This window comes from Ursus americanus, chromosome 25 (assembly GCF_024610735.1).
Source record: "Ursus americanus isolate L20-20 chromosome 25, mUrsAme1.1.p, whole genome shotgun sequence".
In the NCBI taxonomy this organism is placed as follows: domain Eukaryota; kingdom Metazoa; phylum Chordata; class Mammalia; order Carnivora; family Ursidae; genus Ursus; species Ursus americanus.
Window position 1 is genome coordinate 13,413,548 of NC_142151.1, and position 16,672 is coordinate 13,430,219.

Below are 16,672 nucleotides of genomic sequence, written 5' to 3' on the forward strand. Positions count from 1 at the left end.
AGATTTTGTGCTGTTTATCATCTGGGAGTGTAGAAAACACCAAGTCATGCAGCCCGGACGAGCTACCCGCATTCAGACCTGAATCTAGAAATGGTGGTATCCACTCTACTCCCCTCATGCTCAAGTATTTGTTTTCCAGAGGAAGGAAGACGTGTATGCAGACACGCCCGACCCGCAGAGAAATGCGGAGGAGGGGCAGGCAGGTAGACGTGCAGACACCTTTGGCCTCCACAGACTGGGACAGGACAGGCAGGCAAACTACAGTTTCTTTCAGTCTTCCACAAATCCAACCAGTAGAATGTGCGTTTATAAAGAAAAACATATCTATTACTTTGAACAGAGAAAACGTTTGGTATAAAGGCATTCATAACTTCTATACCATTTTATTGTCATTCAGCCAAGAAAATCCTCTTCCTTCAGAGCACCACCTTCACAATTCTAATCACAAATACCATTTTCTGTAAAAGTCACTGTGAACCACCATTTAATTTGGGGAGGGGGTCTGCCAAGTAAAATATAATACATAGAACAACTCTACTAAACAATTCCAATTAGTCACTCTTCTCTCTGACCCTTGCAACCAGTTATAAATCAGTGATTTTTCTTAAAAATATTTGTAATAGCACTTTACTACAGCTTGGTGATGTGAAATAAATGTTGAAGCTTCAAATTCTAAAAATGGATTCCCTAAAAATGGATAAATGTCAACTCCATTCCTTTAGCGACAGCTCCCTGCAGGGAGAGACACGGGGCGTCTCCGCGGTCGCTTCAGTTCCAACAGGTGGCCGGTCCTCGGAGCTCCCTCAGCCCCACAGAGCCAAGGCTACTCCCTCCCTCACTGTGAAGGGAGTCCACAGCTCTACACAGACTTAGTATTTATACCAAGCTCAACTTTATGAAAGACATGCTTTTAAAAAGTCAATGCAAATTAATTTTTCACATTAAATCATTTTCACATAGTTTATATAGTTTCATACTTTTCAATATAGTTCTCATGTAGTTTAACCTTTGTAAAACAAAGGCTCCCTTTTTGTGACATAATACAACCCATTCACACTTACTTCTTCCAGAGCACATGTCTTCACACGTACACTTTTTAAGTACACTCACCTGTAGAGAAGAGTTCTCTCCATCCTGAAAATACAATCTGCCACTTTGCTAAAAGGAAACAATCCTAATACTAAAAACTAAATAGCTGACATGTATATTTCGATTGTTGAAATGTTATTTCACAACAAATGTACATTTCACTGCACAATGAAGTGACTGATTCCGGCAACTTTGTTCTCTAGCCACTCACAAAAAGACTCAAGTGTGGTGGCCATTCCTCCAGGGTCGTGAGGCTGTATACATGGAGAGCTGGAACTAAAGAAAATGAAACAAAAATGAAGGCACCATAATTTCGTGCCACTAGAGAAAGCAAACACAGGTAAGTAGCTGTACGGTACTGGTCTGGGTAAGCCAAGCCACACATGTTCGATAAATCATTTCTGGGAGGGTAGAGAACATGGCAGATTTTTCTCAACAACTTTAGCAGCATTCCATCTTTGTCTTTTTCAGCCAATCTCCACTGAAAAGCGCTGACGAGAAAAATCCCTAATAACATAAGGTATTAACTTCAAGCTCCAATTCCATCTGCTCCGTATCTACCAGAGCACAGACCAAGAGGAAAGCAGACAGATATGCACGTCTGTGGAACCATCCAGGAAGCCGGACAAGTAGTTGAGGTCTCATAAAACTTGTCCCGTAAATGACATCTCCAAAAAAGCTCCCTCTGTATCAAACAACTCTCTCACCTGGCACAGTCAGGGAATGAGAAATTCCATCGAATCTAATTTTTGGATTAATATGGTTATCACCTAGACAACAAAACAGATTTTAAAATTTCAAAGTACTAGCATAAAAAAAACCACCAAATACTATAATAATGCAATTTCTTGTCATTCAGAACTTCTAGATCTTATTATTCCTCAAGATAACATTATCTGGATCCATTAGCAAAATCCAGAAGTGTTGTTTAGTAAAGAATTCTCGGAAGATGTAGAGAGACAGCTATTTTACTGATCTTTCCAACTGGCAATATGGAGCTATACCCGGAAACTCCTGCTCTTACAACACCCAGAGCACACAGCTAGGACCCCTAATAAATGCCCTCAGACAAAGATTATTCTAAAGAGTGCAACCAGAATAACCAAAAAAGAATATGGCCAGAATCCGCCACTTGCTGAATAAAATCCACAAGTTCTGTAGGAGGGGAGCCAGACTCCCAGAGGCAGCCCTGACTGGTCCTGCAGTGACGTTAAGATGTGAAAGACAAGGGCAAGTGAGCAGTGTCTGGGGACTTCCCGAGAGGGAAGGATTTACGAGGCCCATACTGCCATAGGCATGGAAGGGGAGGCTATTCAAGAGACCACAATTGCTCATTTCACCTAAAAATCAAAGATTTCCAAGCCTGTACTGTTTGATGTCCCAAAATCCAATCTAACACTTTCAACTCCCTTTGGTCATTTTCACTTGAAAGACTTACTGACACTTAAAGTCAAAGCCAATGTGTCCCTTTCTTTTCTTCCGCAACCCCATCCATAGTAACCCTATCCTCCCAGTTCAGCTCAGCAACATCCAGTGGCTGTGCCAACACACTAACTTTCCTTTTTTTTTTTTTTAAGATTTATTTATTTGAGAGAGAGAGAGAGAGCACACGCGTGTGCACAAGCAGGGGGGAGGGGCACAGGGAAAAGTGGACTCCCCACTAAGCAATGAGCCCGATGCGGTGCTCGATCCTGGGACTCCAGGATCATGACCTGAGCCATAGGCAGACGCTTCACTGACTGAGCCACCCAGGTGCCCACACTGACTTTCCTTTATGTCTCTTCTATCTGCCCTGCCTTCCCATTCTCCTGATGCCCCCCTGCTCCAGGACCTTCATCCCTCACTCTTAGACAAATTCTCTCTGATCCACTTGTCCTCCTCCCCACTCACGTCCACTCTGCTGCCAAATTAAGCATCCTAAAATAAAGTTTTGATGTGGTCTCTGCTCTCAAATGCCCACAGAATAAAATCCAAAATTGTGAGCCAGACATTCAAGACCCTTCCTAATCTAATCCCAATCCACTGTCCAACCTGATCGTCCATGCCACCACCCTCCGCAGAAAGGAAAATCAGTCTTCTGTTTTCCTAACACACTGCCTTCCAATCCAGGGCCTTTGGCAATTTAATCTCTCCTCCAATCCGTTTCATTATTTCCTTCCTAACCATAGGCAAGCACAAGTCATACCTCTTCTACAGAAGTACATTCCAAAGATTTTTTTATCATAACCAATATACTATAGTTTATATCAAAACCTTCTAAACCCACAGGTGACATCAGTGGCAGCCAGGGGCACCCAGAGCTCTGGGGGAACTGGCCAGGGGTCCCAGGTCAGTGCTGGGAGCCAGGTCCCGGGAACAAATTTCACAATATGATCTTCCCTTACTGAGTTACTCTCTGACAGTGTCAATACTCTTCTGTTGCATTAAAAAACAAAACAAAACAACCCTTTCCTGACCAGTGCATCTATATACGATCTTGCCAACTTAGAACTTCCATAAAATTCAGGGCAATCAACTGGCAATGAGTATTTGCCACTGACTTGGTAACCGTGAACTATCTTCGTGCGTGTGTTGTAACCTCTGTTTCTCCAGCTAGAACACACTGTGAACTGCTTGTGGGCAAGAATTATGTTTCACACTCCTTTGTAATCCCCTTAGCATTTAGCACAGTGCTTGGCACATAACTGAAATTCAATAAATGTTTACTGAATCCTTCCTTGTTACAATGAATAGCTGTTGATGGACATAAGTCTTGTATATTTTTGGTGTTCAAAAGGATTTCCTGATTCCATTCAAAGCCTAAAACTATGTTGGCATGGGTGGGGGCCCAGAATCTGCTTCCTATTCCTAGACCACAATGCCCTAGAAGACTCTCAGCGTGTGAGAGGCAGCACAGGGCAAGAAAAACATTTTTCTGCTACTAAAGGAAAAAAGGTAGGATTGGGGAATGTTACTTTGGTCATTGAAAAGCAGCACCGAATCCTCACTGCGGTTCTGCCATACCCAATCTTTAGTGTGCTGGTGACTTTACATTAAAGGTGGAGAGAGAACATTTTTTCAGATGTTCCTAAGTGGCTCGGAACTGGAGAGCCCAGTAATACCCCCAAGGCTCAGAACTCCTATGACCTGGAAGGTCCAATAATACCCCCAGGGCTCAGGGAATCAGGGCACATCCCTTAGGGAACTAATCAGACCAACTGCAATTAGGACCCAGATGAGGATGAGGTGGCTGCTGGACAGGTCTACAGGGATCATCAAAGGGCCTGGCGAAATGAGGTTATTAATCAGGAGATAACTCTATGAGTCAGAGGGAAAAGGGCTATGAGTCTGGTCTCTGGGGAATGACTCTTCAAAATCCAATTTGACTAACTTGTACGCTGTCCATGAATCACCATATAACTCATCTCTCAGGCCTTTCTACGTGAAGCTCAAAGCTTCCTGATCTAGCCCGTAGCAGGCTTTCCCACAGACCACTTCTGTGTATTCCTCTCTATCGACAGTCCTCTTTGGCCATCTGCACAAAGCAGGCAGGCAGAAAGGGCTACCTGTTCGTCAACCAAACAATTCAAGACCACTGGAATCATCTGTAAGTTCAAAGAGACATTTAATGAGCACCTACCATGAGCAGGACACAGCACTAGGTGAGGAAGGCAGTGGTGACCAAAACAGAGACCCTCTATGGAACAGACAGTTTAGCGGGACAAATGTTAACCAAGTAATTAGGTGAATTAACTAATTATAGGTAGGTAGTCAAAGGAGTGTGTATAACAAAGAAAACCAATTTTGCCTGGTAGCTAGGGAAGGCTTGATGACGACACTGAACCCAGCAGGAGACACGAGGGTGAGTGAGTGGAGGACAGGAGAGGGCCTCTGCGAAGGCCCAGAGACACTGACACCGTAGGTCTGCAGCAACTGGGGTGAGGCCTACAGAAGTGAAACGAGCGGAGGACTTAAGTGGCATTAGATGAAGCTGGAGAGGTAGGCAGGAGCCAGCCACTATAGGGCCTTGTGAGTCAGTGAAGGATTTGGGAATTTATCCAAAATGCGGTGACGCATATTAGACCAGGGAGCTATATAATCTGGATTACATTAAAATAGAAAATAAAAATACCACCTTGGCTCCAGTGTGAGTAACGGATTGTAGGTGGCAAGGTAGAAGATAGGAGAAGCCCAGTGAAAAGGCTCTTGGAGCACTCGGAGTGGGGGGGGGGATGCTCTCGGCTTGACTCAGCCGCTGGCAGGAGAGGAGGAGAGCAGACACCTTGTGAACTCAGAAGACAGACTTGGGGACTTCGAGGCGGCAGCGGCCGCAGCCAAATCCCCAAGAGCTCACAGATTTGTCCTTCTGGTTTAAAGGGCTTGCATAATTTGATTTCATTTCTTCTCAATTCCCACATCTCCCCTTCGCAAAAGAAATCCACTCTAGTCCCCCTCCTCAAATCGAAGTTCAGTCCTGACATTTTGAATCGTGTTTCTGTCCCTAGTCTGAATGCCAAGGTCCCCCCCCCAAATCTTACTCATCTTCCAAGGTTCAGTTAGAACCCCACTGCCACGATCAAATCTTCCCCAGCCTCTGCAGACGACACCCCGTCACCGTTTTCACTGGGTCACACAGTACAGCGCAGGACCATACGCCCCTCTCTTTCGTCCACTTCAGGCATGTTTCCCCAAATTGGTCTCTAGGTTCTCAAGGGCAGGGCTGAGCCTTTTGCTTTTCTGGTGGCTCAGCCCAGGGCCCAACCACAAAAGTGCCCAGGAAACCCCGAGAGGGGGACTGGATGTAAAGTCCTGGGTCTGGTGCGTCGCCAGAGCCACAGGTGACCCAACTACGGCAAGGCTGAGGCCACTGCGGTCATCGAGGCTGCCGTCATCTGGCTCATGCAGAGGATCGGGATGAGAAACCAAGGAACTATCTTTAGTCTGGTCTGCAGTCCATTTTTAAAAAAGACTCGGCCGCGGTTCTGTCTTCGGCACCAGGAGCCGGGGGCAGCGACGTAAACTGGCTCACCACACGGGCAGGGGAGGCTGAGACAGAGGATCCAGGCTGCGGGGCCTCCCACAAGCTGGGGCTCGGGGCACGGCCGCCGACGGGCAAGACGGCACCTGTGTTTAGTCTGCTTTCAGGGGCTCTCAGTCACCGCAGCTTTTTAAACCCAAGAACAGCCAACCCCTGAGAAACTGGAGTACTTTTACTGAAATCCATTTCATTTCCATCTCTTTTACCAACTACTGCGGGATTTGAAATGGAACGACTGCAGATGCCCTCCTCTAGACAAAAGGACAGAAGAAATGTCAAACTAGGTCACAGAACTGATCTAGTCATAGGTCATAGGTCACTGTCATAACAGCGTGCACAGCAAAATCTGTCACCAGCAAAACAGGGTCCTACTCTACTTCCATCAGGAAGGACAGTAATTGATTCCACTAAAACCAAAGCTATAGGTTTATTATACAGATCGATGGACTGAATCTAGATCCCTGTTAAATTGAAAAAGCGTAGAGTCAAATACACTTTTACTCCCTCCTAGTTCTAATTAGACTAGCAAATCTAACGCAAAACAAAGAAATGTGTATTTGGCCTTTAACCACAGCAAACACTAAGCTAAGACCTTAGCTGTATTCTGGGACGAAGTGTTTATAAAAGCCCTTAGCACTCTACTAACATTGTACCTACCAGTAAATGCTTGATGAATGCTATCTTCTGTCATGATTCAGACTACCCTTCAGCAGAGAACAGAGGGGGTCCACTTCTATGTGATGATCACCCCAACTAAAATAATTTAACGCTTTAAAAACTGTTATATACAGTATATTTTTATACATTGCTTCATTCCATAAAATGTGAAGTAAGAATAGGATTCTGAACTCCACAAAGAGTCTGAGAAAGAGCTTCCACAAAAAGAGCCTTCAGTCCAGCCTCCTGATGGAATTCCACAAGACTCTGGAATTACTGTGGATATGGGCCTTGGGCACGTGGTGGGAGTGAGAGCTTGGGACAGTCACTCAGGGCTGGGTTATTGTCCTCACCTGTCGATGGAAGGGCTGAAGCCTGTGATTCAGGTGTGGCGTTCTGCTGTAGGGCTGGTTGTCCTCTGTCTCATCACAGGACAGAAATGAGTGCTGCAGGTTAATAAACCTGTGGGTCCCTTTTGCTTTTACTCAGAATCACAGCAGTGAGGAAAGAGAAGGAAATAACAGTATTTCTCATCTGTAGGTTGATCTTTATTTCTACTAACGACCCATCTATTCTCTTTTCTCTATGTTAGCAAGAAATAAAAGTCCCAGTTCATGTATTTTTCCTTTTCTCTTCTAGACTTATGTTCAATCTGGTGCCCTCAGAAATATAACAAAGTAAAATAAAGTGATACACAATGAGTAAGGCCAAGAAACAAGACTATTTTTTAAAAAGAACTCGTTTTCTGAACATCACCAAGACCAAAACAACTGATCAGTAAGTCAGTGACGGCAATTATTTGTTTTCTAACTCAGAATGATAACAGCTTTTAAAAGAAGACAGCTGATAGAGAGGTTCCCCGTGCATCATCTAAGCCCATCCTCGCAACCAGGACCCTCCTTTATGGTCATTTCTGTGACACAAATGTTTATGTCACCCGTTCTGTCACTCCACTCACTCAAATTCTTCGGTCTTGTTTTCACAGATGGCTGTGGGAGCATACATGGGTTTTTATGTCCCTATAACTAGGTCCTTTAGGTAGGCACGGGTCTCCTCCCGTTGCAGGGAGACAGCTCATTAGAATGCTTCTTCTATCAGTTCACTGGGCATGTCTTTCTGTTCCCCTTCTCTAAAGTCATTTTTTCCCAGGCAAGGTGGCCCTGAGAATGGGAATGGAATTCAGCCCACAATTCTTTACCTCCGTGTCTAATGACCATCAAAACCATCTTCTTCCTGAATAATCTCAGAGTAGCTGAAAGCTCTAAAAATGGAGAAATCACCCCCAAGAAACCACCACATCTTTCTCTTATGAGGCTGACAACCACCTCCCATTGCTGAAAGCAACAGCAGTGGTCTGTAGCGGAAACTGTCTCCAGTTACCTCGCCATTTTCTGTAGCACCTGTGAGAAGCTTGTGTGCTTTTCCAGTTCTTTCCCCCCACACAAAATACTGAAACATCTGTCGTGCTGTCCTTCTACCCCACATCCCCGGAACATCCTACGCGCAGCTGGACCTTGGCAATCAAACGGGCTGCCAAGAACTGACGGCCAGAGCCACCTGGGCACCCTCTCCCACTGACGCCACTTTTCTGCCTACTCCGAGGAGCAGACTCACTAACCAAGGCAATTTCCAATTGGCCAGGGGCTTCTGGATGGTTGGGAGGCTTTCGACCATCCAGAACCGTCTCTCAGGTATCATAAGAGATCTGGCTGCTCAGAAACTCCCAAACAAGGCAATTCAATTCGGTCCCTGAAGCTACCTGCTAAACTAAAAGACACACAGGATTCCAAGCTGTGGATCGGGATTTGGTGCTATCGATACATTCAGTGTGGTTCTTGGTGCTGCCTGGATGAACTCTCATTTAGACCCAGGCAACCCAGGCAACGTCCTGTAGGACGTGGGAACGTCAGGGTGTTCTGACTCAGCGTGCCATTCCACGGTCGTGCTGATCTAGCTGATTAGCCGGAGTCCTTCCTCTTCCTTGCCCGAGGAGTGCTCCTCCCAACCTGACACACGGCTAAGAACCCTCCAGGTAAGTAAAGAGTGCTCTCTGTTAATGCGGGGAAAGGGCATTCAAGAGCTAGACCTCCTGTGCTAGAAACTCAGCCTGAGCTCATTCCTCCACGGGAGTGTCTGTCTGGCCACGCTGTCAAGTCAGGGCCCCCCATGGGGAAAGTGTCTGGAACAAGAGTGAGGCGGGACAGTCACTTTGCCGTCCCAGTGTGTACCCTCTGTAAGAAAAACCCTGGTCCTATTAATAGCACGCCAAGGTAAAGTCCTCACAGTGCCTACAAGCAGCATGAAAGGAGCTCCTAAACTCACCAAATTAGTTTAGCGGAACTCCGATAAAAGGGGTATTTGCCACAGTCCACTCCCAGTAAAAGAACACGCCGATCAGCAAGGCACAGAGCCTGGTACTAGAATTCTCGGTCACGGAACTCTGAAAACCTCTACCTAAGGCACGCGGGCTTCACTTAAGGACACTAGCAGAGCCATCAGGCAGCACCACCGCATGAGCAAAGGTGTGGCAGCGGATGAGCTGACAGAGACAGGAAACCATGCCTGCTTTTTGAGACGTGAAGCAAAAGCTGATGAGCGAGAACTGGAGACATGGAAATCTTATCTAAACATTCACAGAGTCGAAGTGTTAACACACCAGCAACTGATTAATCCTGTTCTCTGAAAACCGAAATGTTTACACTTGTAACAATCAACTGCCAAGGACATCAAGTTCACGGCACCCTACTTGCAACAATCACTAAAGGTGTGAAAACGATAACATCTACCACATCTCGTTTTCTTAGATGGCATTTTTAAAAGCCCTCTTGCCTTTCACGGTGGCAGAATCTGTGGGACACAGCAGCTTTGAGTTAAAGGTCACTGCGCATGTCACACTGTATTCCCCACTCTGTGAGCCCATGTCAGTGAAAGGGCTTTAGTAACGTCTGCAAAACAGGGGAAGCAAAGGATGAACACTGCTCTGGAATTCGATGAAACGGAACTCACACACAGCCCCCTTTTCAGACAGACATAAAATCATTCTTCCCAGGTATTTTATAAAATCATCTGCTTAGTATGTGCAAACTGAGACCTTTTCCAGTTGTAAAAACAAAAGGATAATACACAACTAAATGAGTTTTTAAACTATCTTCCTAATTACTAGAAGAAATAGTTTATACACGTTCTCCCCCTTATTGCTCATAATGTCTAAGAATGGTGAGCTGTTTTCTGGAGTCGCTGTAACTGTTTAATAAGACTTTGACACGATGACACTGGTCTGCTTCTTGCCACAGGGGGTGGGAACCAAGAGCAGGAGCTGAGAGGTAGAGCATTTCGTGTTTTTAGATCCCAGATGAATGGAAAAATCCCCAGCCAGAAGCAGCGCACAGATCTATGTGACATTTCTAGCTAACAAATAAATACCGAATGAAGAGGCATTCGAGCTAAGTAAAAAACACACTGACTACTATGGAAGAATGGTAGTATTGAGTTAAATAAAATAGTTATGTCAATCAGAAGCTATAAATAAATCAGTTTACCCAGGACACTCACAGTTGTGATGACCTATTGTACTCTGAGCTCTCTATGAAATACTGCTTACGGGGAGGGCTCCATGAGATACAAAGTTCTTTCAATCTGCCACATGCCTTACCTGCGAGCAGGTGAACGGAGCTGAAGCTCTTCTCCAGTTTACCCAGAAGTACAGTGAGAAAACAGTCTGAAGACAGAGAGGCAACATCCTGCGAGCTTTGATCGTAAACTACAACCTTCTGACTGCAGTCGATATCAACCTGCAGTGCAAATGGGGGCTGTTAGGAAGGAAGCTGGAAAAAATAATCCCAGAAGCAAATAACTGCCCCCCACCCCTAGCACACGAATGGTTTAAATACTTGTAAAAAATCAACTTTTAAAAGGCAAAACTGATGTTATTTGTGTGTACGTGCGCTCAAATCTCCTTGGTTTAAAATCCTTTAATGCTATAAAAGGCTAAAACTCATAAAACAAAATCATATGTAAAATAAACATAACAATCCTTGAACTAAAGAAACATTTTAAAAGGTTTCTACCTAACAAAGAAACCAGTTGTTCAGTAAAATCAAAACATGAACTCATTTTTATTCCTGAAGAAAAGAAATAGCCTTACCTACCACAAAGGAACCCCAGAAACAATCTTCCTCGAAGATAAATTACATCCCTACATCCTGAGCAATGGTACCTTCCCTTCCCACAAATAAACAGCACTTCTAATATAATTAGTTTCCACTTTCTTCCCAAGGCACTTGAAAAGAATGATTTCCTTTCAGTAAATTTGTAGATAACACAGAATATATTAATTTAGTAACTGTTGATACATGTACTATAAATTATTATATACTAAGTTACTAATAATTAATACCACGTTATTAACTATTCTTACTTGTTAGTGTTTAAATTTTTTGAAAAGTTTAGTAACCCATGAATAGGAAAGCACAGCACTTGCCCAAGTTAAACAAGTTAACCTTTCTGTATAGTTTAGAAATATTCTTAAATGTGACAGTGCGTTAGTAAATTACTTTGAGGTATCCCTAAGGTACCAAAGTTTAAAAAGCAACCACAACTTCCTCAGATTACTTTTTCCCCTTGAAAGTGAGGCTTTGTTTTAAAATTATTCCTCATTCAGGGTGTCTGTTTTAAAAAGGAAAAAAGAAAGCATTTACCTTATGTTTCGCCGAATGCTGGATGAGCTCTGTAATTAACACTTTGTCCTGTTGCAACCTTCGCTTCATAAGCTTGGAGCAGTTGATATTAATGGCTTCCAAAATGTGGGATGTATTGTATTCCACAAATGGCCGGCTATCAATTAGCAGCACTTTCTCTGTTCCACTTTCCAGCAGAGCCACCAACCTCTCAGTAACAATTTGAGTTCCAATCATCTCATGGGCCATGACAACAATAAGTCTTCTTTTCCCACCTCCTTCTTTAATTTGCCACGATGATGTAATGGTGGTGTACTCAAAGGCTCAGTCACTCCATTGTACTAAAAATGTATGAGGTCAGGCTGGTGGTGACTGGCAAAAGGAGAGTTAAACCCATTTTCAGCAAGAGCCCTCCAAGTGAATGTCCCTTTCTCTTTCCCCGTTGATGTGCTCTTGCAAAGGACTCCTTCCACAAAGCAGCCCCTCACATTTGATTCATAAAGAGATGACTGGAATAACCATTCCACAACAAAAGATGCTTTGGGGCGGCCAGTGCATTACATCATTCTTTACCTTTGCTCCTCGCTCCAACAGCTTTACACGGGACTGAAAATCCTACATGAAGAGAGAAAGACAGACAGAAAACAAAACACGGGGTCAAAAAAAAGAAAGAGCATCGGATTAGCGAGAGTGTATGATTCATAATATTTACTCCATTAATCTAAGTCCATACTTGATGCACTGTTTCATTTGGACAAAAAAAGAACAAACAGGCATGGCTTCAGAAAACCTACTGATGATAATTCACTTTTACGTCAAAATATTAAAAACTCAAAGAAGACATAGTCATGAATTCTAGAGACCTGGGGCCCAGATCTACACGCTTGTAGTAGGAGATTGAAAGAACTAGAAAAAGCTGCTTGAAGTAGTATTTTTTTCAAATGGGTTTCCTCCATTTTATTTGCTTATTTCTTGAAAAGAGCACAAAGAACAACAGCCTACAACCAGGTAAGCAAGCCCACACAATCAGGACGACACGATCTGTTCTGCTGGCTTGAGAACTGTACGTGAACACATGTACACTCACACGTAGGCACACCAGGGCACCACAGCAACCCCTGTTGCCCCTTAGGAAAACTTTTCATACATTTCAGCTGCCTTTTAAGAAGAGGAGGAACAAAAACGGCTGATATTCTTGTCATACCAACTGCTGAGCTCCGGCTGGGGGCCTGTGATGTACCCAGCTCCAACCAAGGCAGTCTCACTGCTGTGACCCTGGCCAGTCCATCCCCCCAGTTCCTTGACCCTTCACAGGCTTACCCCTCATTTTCTTGTGCCTCATTCTTCAGAGAATCACTGATTCCCAGCCTTAGAAACCCTCACACATTCACCTGGGACTCGAGGTCAACAACCATACAGCAAACATGCAGAACCCTTAGAACCTGACCCAGTGCTTCCATCTTCTTGCCAAACCCCTATAACTGACAACTTCCTAATCGGCGCTAGCTGGAGCTTTGTGCCCATAGCTTGGATCTCACCCTGACCCTCAATATTGTCAGATCCCTAGTTCGCCGGCCCGTCTCTGCTCACAAGAAACCCTCCGGCGCATCGCACTAGATGCTCACTGCTGGCATTCACCTTCCACAGGGTAAACGACGTGACCGCAGAGGTTTTGTACTGTATTTCCTATCTCCGTAGCGCTTTGCACAGAAGATACTCAACTCACACTGTAGTAAGTACAGTCCTCCACAAATGACTGAAGATACTGAATAAACATCTAATTAACTGACTTCCGATCAGGATGGTGTAAAACCCTCAAACATTATTGGGGTCTGTTCCTAACTTCAGACGTACAGATGAGAAACTGAAGCACGGGGAAGTACAGGGAGGATACCAAGGGGAGTGGCCGTGCCATTTACTACTTAACTCTGGAAAATGATATAACCTCTCTGACCCATGTGTTCCTCGTCTATAAAATGTAGCTATGATACATTTTATATAATAATCTCCTCCTTGTGAGGAGACAAGGTCTGTTTGGAGGACAAAATTATCAAAGTTATCTAAAGGCAGTAAAAACACAACTGCTTATATGGAGAAAAGAGGGAAACCGCTCTAAAGGTAGCAGTGGTGGCCAGAGCTGCCTTGCATCTGGAATCTAAAAGACCTCATTCAGCAGATAAACACAGAAGCAATTCCACCCTCCTGTATAATCCAGCTTCAACTGATCTGTGCCCTTTCTCGAAATCCGAGCCAGACACACACGGAGTTAGAGGCACCTGAGAAATCATCTCTTCCACCACCGCACCTTACAAATCAGCTCCACAGAACACACTTCTTGTCCATTTGTTGTCTTCATTAATTAATGTATTATTAGTATAGCTTACTGGCAACGAGGTACAAAAACCATCTCTAACTCCAACTGAAGAAACTAAAACGGAGACTCTGTATAGTGAATCAACGAATATACTCTGGCAAAGTGCCTACCAAGCGTGAAGCATCGAATCGAGTCCCGACTGCTCAGTGACATAGTTCGCAGCAGTGTGAGGTCCTGTACTCAGATTGTCTGAGTCCCAGACCAGGACTCCCACTACTGGGTTACCCTGTTTTCCCTGAGTACCCGTTCCCATAATGAAACTGGATGGAGAAAGAATGGCTCGACTTGTCCATGAGGGTGCCCAAGTGGCACAGAAAGTGGAAATCTGAGAACAGGAGCAAGAGGATTCCAACAATGGCACTGGGTATCCAAGTCTGATTGGCTCCACTCAGTGATAAAATCCGGATGGGACAAAGCAGTTATCTGGGTTAGCAGATCAAGGGACAAAGGGAGGGAGAAGACAACAAACATGCAAACGTTGAATTAGAAAGTTCTCATCTTTGCCTCCCTTCATCCAAATCTCCTCAGCCCAAATCACCGAAACCAAAGACAGGCTACAGCAAACAGCTCTACTGGGCAGAAAATGGCCATCCCTACCCAGACAACAAGAGTCAGGACTTCCAGATACAAAAAGACCCTTCCGCTGAACCAAGAAAAGCTCTGGGCAAAGTGACCCTAATATAAGGATGTAATTGAAGCAAAGCACTGAATGTGAAATGAGGATAGAGTTACACCCAGCTGGAGCCCTCCTGTTATACCTTTATGCCCAAGCTCTGATGTTTTGTAATCCCAAATAAATTATGTGAGAGGCAGAGTCCTGCCAAGGGGGTGAGGGGCATAGGGGAACAATAAGCTTAAACCTTATTTACAGCTAGAGAATTTTGGTTAAGTCCTCATCCTAGGATGCAACTCTAATTCAGAAATTTCTGGGCATTCAGTGTTCACTCTGAAGATGTCAATACCTTGAGATTGGGAACACGTATGTGACAGTTTTGTTTTTGAAAACTTTTGCATCAGGTAGGATTTAAAAGATGACAAGAGAGCATTTTATTGTTGGCAAAACTGCAAAGCTAATCTTACCCAAAATTTCTACAAGAAGTCAAAAGGAATAAACATTCTTAGATTGAGCCATAAGGCCCAAATGCATACTACAAAACCCAGAGCAGACCAGCTTTACTATTCATTGACTTATTTAAATGATTTTTTAAAATTTTAACTCTTTTCTTTCCTTTTTAAAAGATTTTTAAAAATTTTTTTATTTATTCACGAGAGAGAGACAGACACAGCACAAGCAGGGGGAGAGGCAGAAGGAGAGGGAGAAGCAGACTCCCCGCTGAGCAGGAAGCCCGACGTGGGGCTGGATTCCTAGACCTGGAGATCATGACCCGACTGGAAGGCAGACACTTAACCATCTGAGCCACCCAGGCACCCCAAGATTTTATTTTTTTAAGTAATCTCCACACCCAATGTGGGGCTCGAACTCATGACCCCGAGATCAAGAATCACACACTCCACTGACTGAGCCAGCCAGGAGCCCCTTTTCTTTCCATTTTTAATAGATAACATAGTCACGGGTTCAAAAAAGTTATAAAATGTATGCAAACCATGAATATGCACAGTTTACTGTATGTTTGTTACACTTCAACAAAGCTATTAAAAATTGCCATGATAGGGGCGCCTGGGTGGCACAGTTGTTAAGCGTCTGCCTTCGGCTCAGGGCGTGATCTCGGCGTTCTGGGATCGAGCCCCATTATCAGGCTCCTCCGCTGGGAGTCTGCTTCTTCCTCTCCCACTCCCCCTGCTTGTGTTCCCTCTCTCGCTGGCTGTCTCTCTCTGTCAAATAAATAAAATCTTTAAAAAAAAAAATTGCCATGATAATGAAACTCCAACAAATACATTAAGTGAAAAACAGGAAAACACTGAAAATCCTTCTCCTACCCTTGTCCCACCTGCCCAGGCCCTCCCCTCGCCCTCTACTGGAAACCATGTGAACAATTTCTTCTGATTTCTTCCAAAGATTTTCTTTTAATGAATACAGAATAAGACAAAAATACATAGTCTTTCCCCCTACCCCCTTTGTTCAACTGGTTACACAGTACATATACTGTGCATCCTGCTTTCTTCTTTCACTTAAAACACCACGATGTGATTTCTTCCCATTGCCCTCTTGGCTGCCTGGGGACCATGGTGCAGAGCCCTGGCCCAGCCCAGATGCCCAGGAGACGGGGCAGGTGGCTGGAACAGCTGGAAGACTCTTCCGAGGAGAATGATGGGGTGCCCCAGTCTTACCATCAAGGAAATCTGGGTGGCAGTAGGCCCTTCAGAAGACAACTAAAGAACCCTTTTCCATGCATATAATAAAACTTTCTATTTCTCTAAAAAAAAAAAGGTCAAGAAACCAGTATTTATCAGACCAAAGACTAGTAACCTTAACCAGGGCCACTAAACAAATATTTGCAGAGTATCCCACTTTCAGAAATGAACGTTTTAAAAAAGGCTTATTTATGAAGGGAGAAGAGCTAGGCTGTGACAACATTTTAGTATAATAAAATGATTATACGGGTCAGTAAACAAAATGGGCAAACCCCCTTAAGAAATATATGTCACATTTTACCAATTTTGTATTTTAATATTTAATATTAAATAAATTATATAAGAACCTTCCCCTTTAATATATAATTTTTAAGTTTATGTATAATTTATTTCATGTTTTAGACTTCATTTGGTTACCTATGGAAATTTATCTATGATTTTATCATGGAAATTCGTGGCATTTTATTTACTGAAATTCACTCTACTCTGCAGAGACTGATGAAATGAATGAATGAATCAGTTATGTCAGAGGACCATAAGCCTATT

General features: G+C 43.9%; 1 protein-coding gene across 4 annotated transcripts in view; it reads right to left on the bottom strand.

The window, feature by feature from the left end:
* DUSP16 (dual specificity phosphatase 16) overlaps positions 1 to 16,672 on the bottom strand; it is a 73,153-nt gene that overhangs the window by 25,076 nt on the left and 31,405 nt on the right. For 3 of the 4 annotated variants that reach the window (XM_045781433.2, XM_045781435.2, XM_045781436.2), the window contains exons 3-4: positions 11,461 to 12,054; positions 10,416 to 10,554 (exon numbers count right to left, since the gene is read on the bottom strand). In XM_045781433.2, coding sequence (XP_045637389.1) covers positions 10,416 to 10,554; positions 11,461 to 11,688 — 367 coding nt within the window. In that variant the 5' untranslated portion in view covers positions 11,689 to 12,054. The remainder of the gene's footprint in view (positions 1 to 10,415; positions 10,555 to 11,460; positions 12,055 to 16,672) is intronic. The other variant, XM_045781437.2, reaches the window with a different exon arrangement.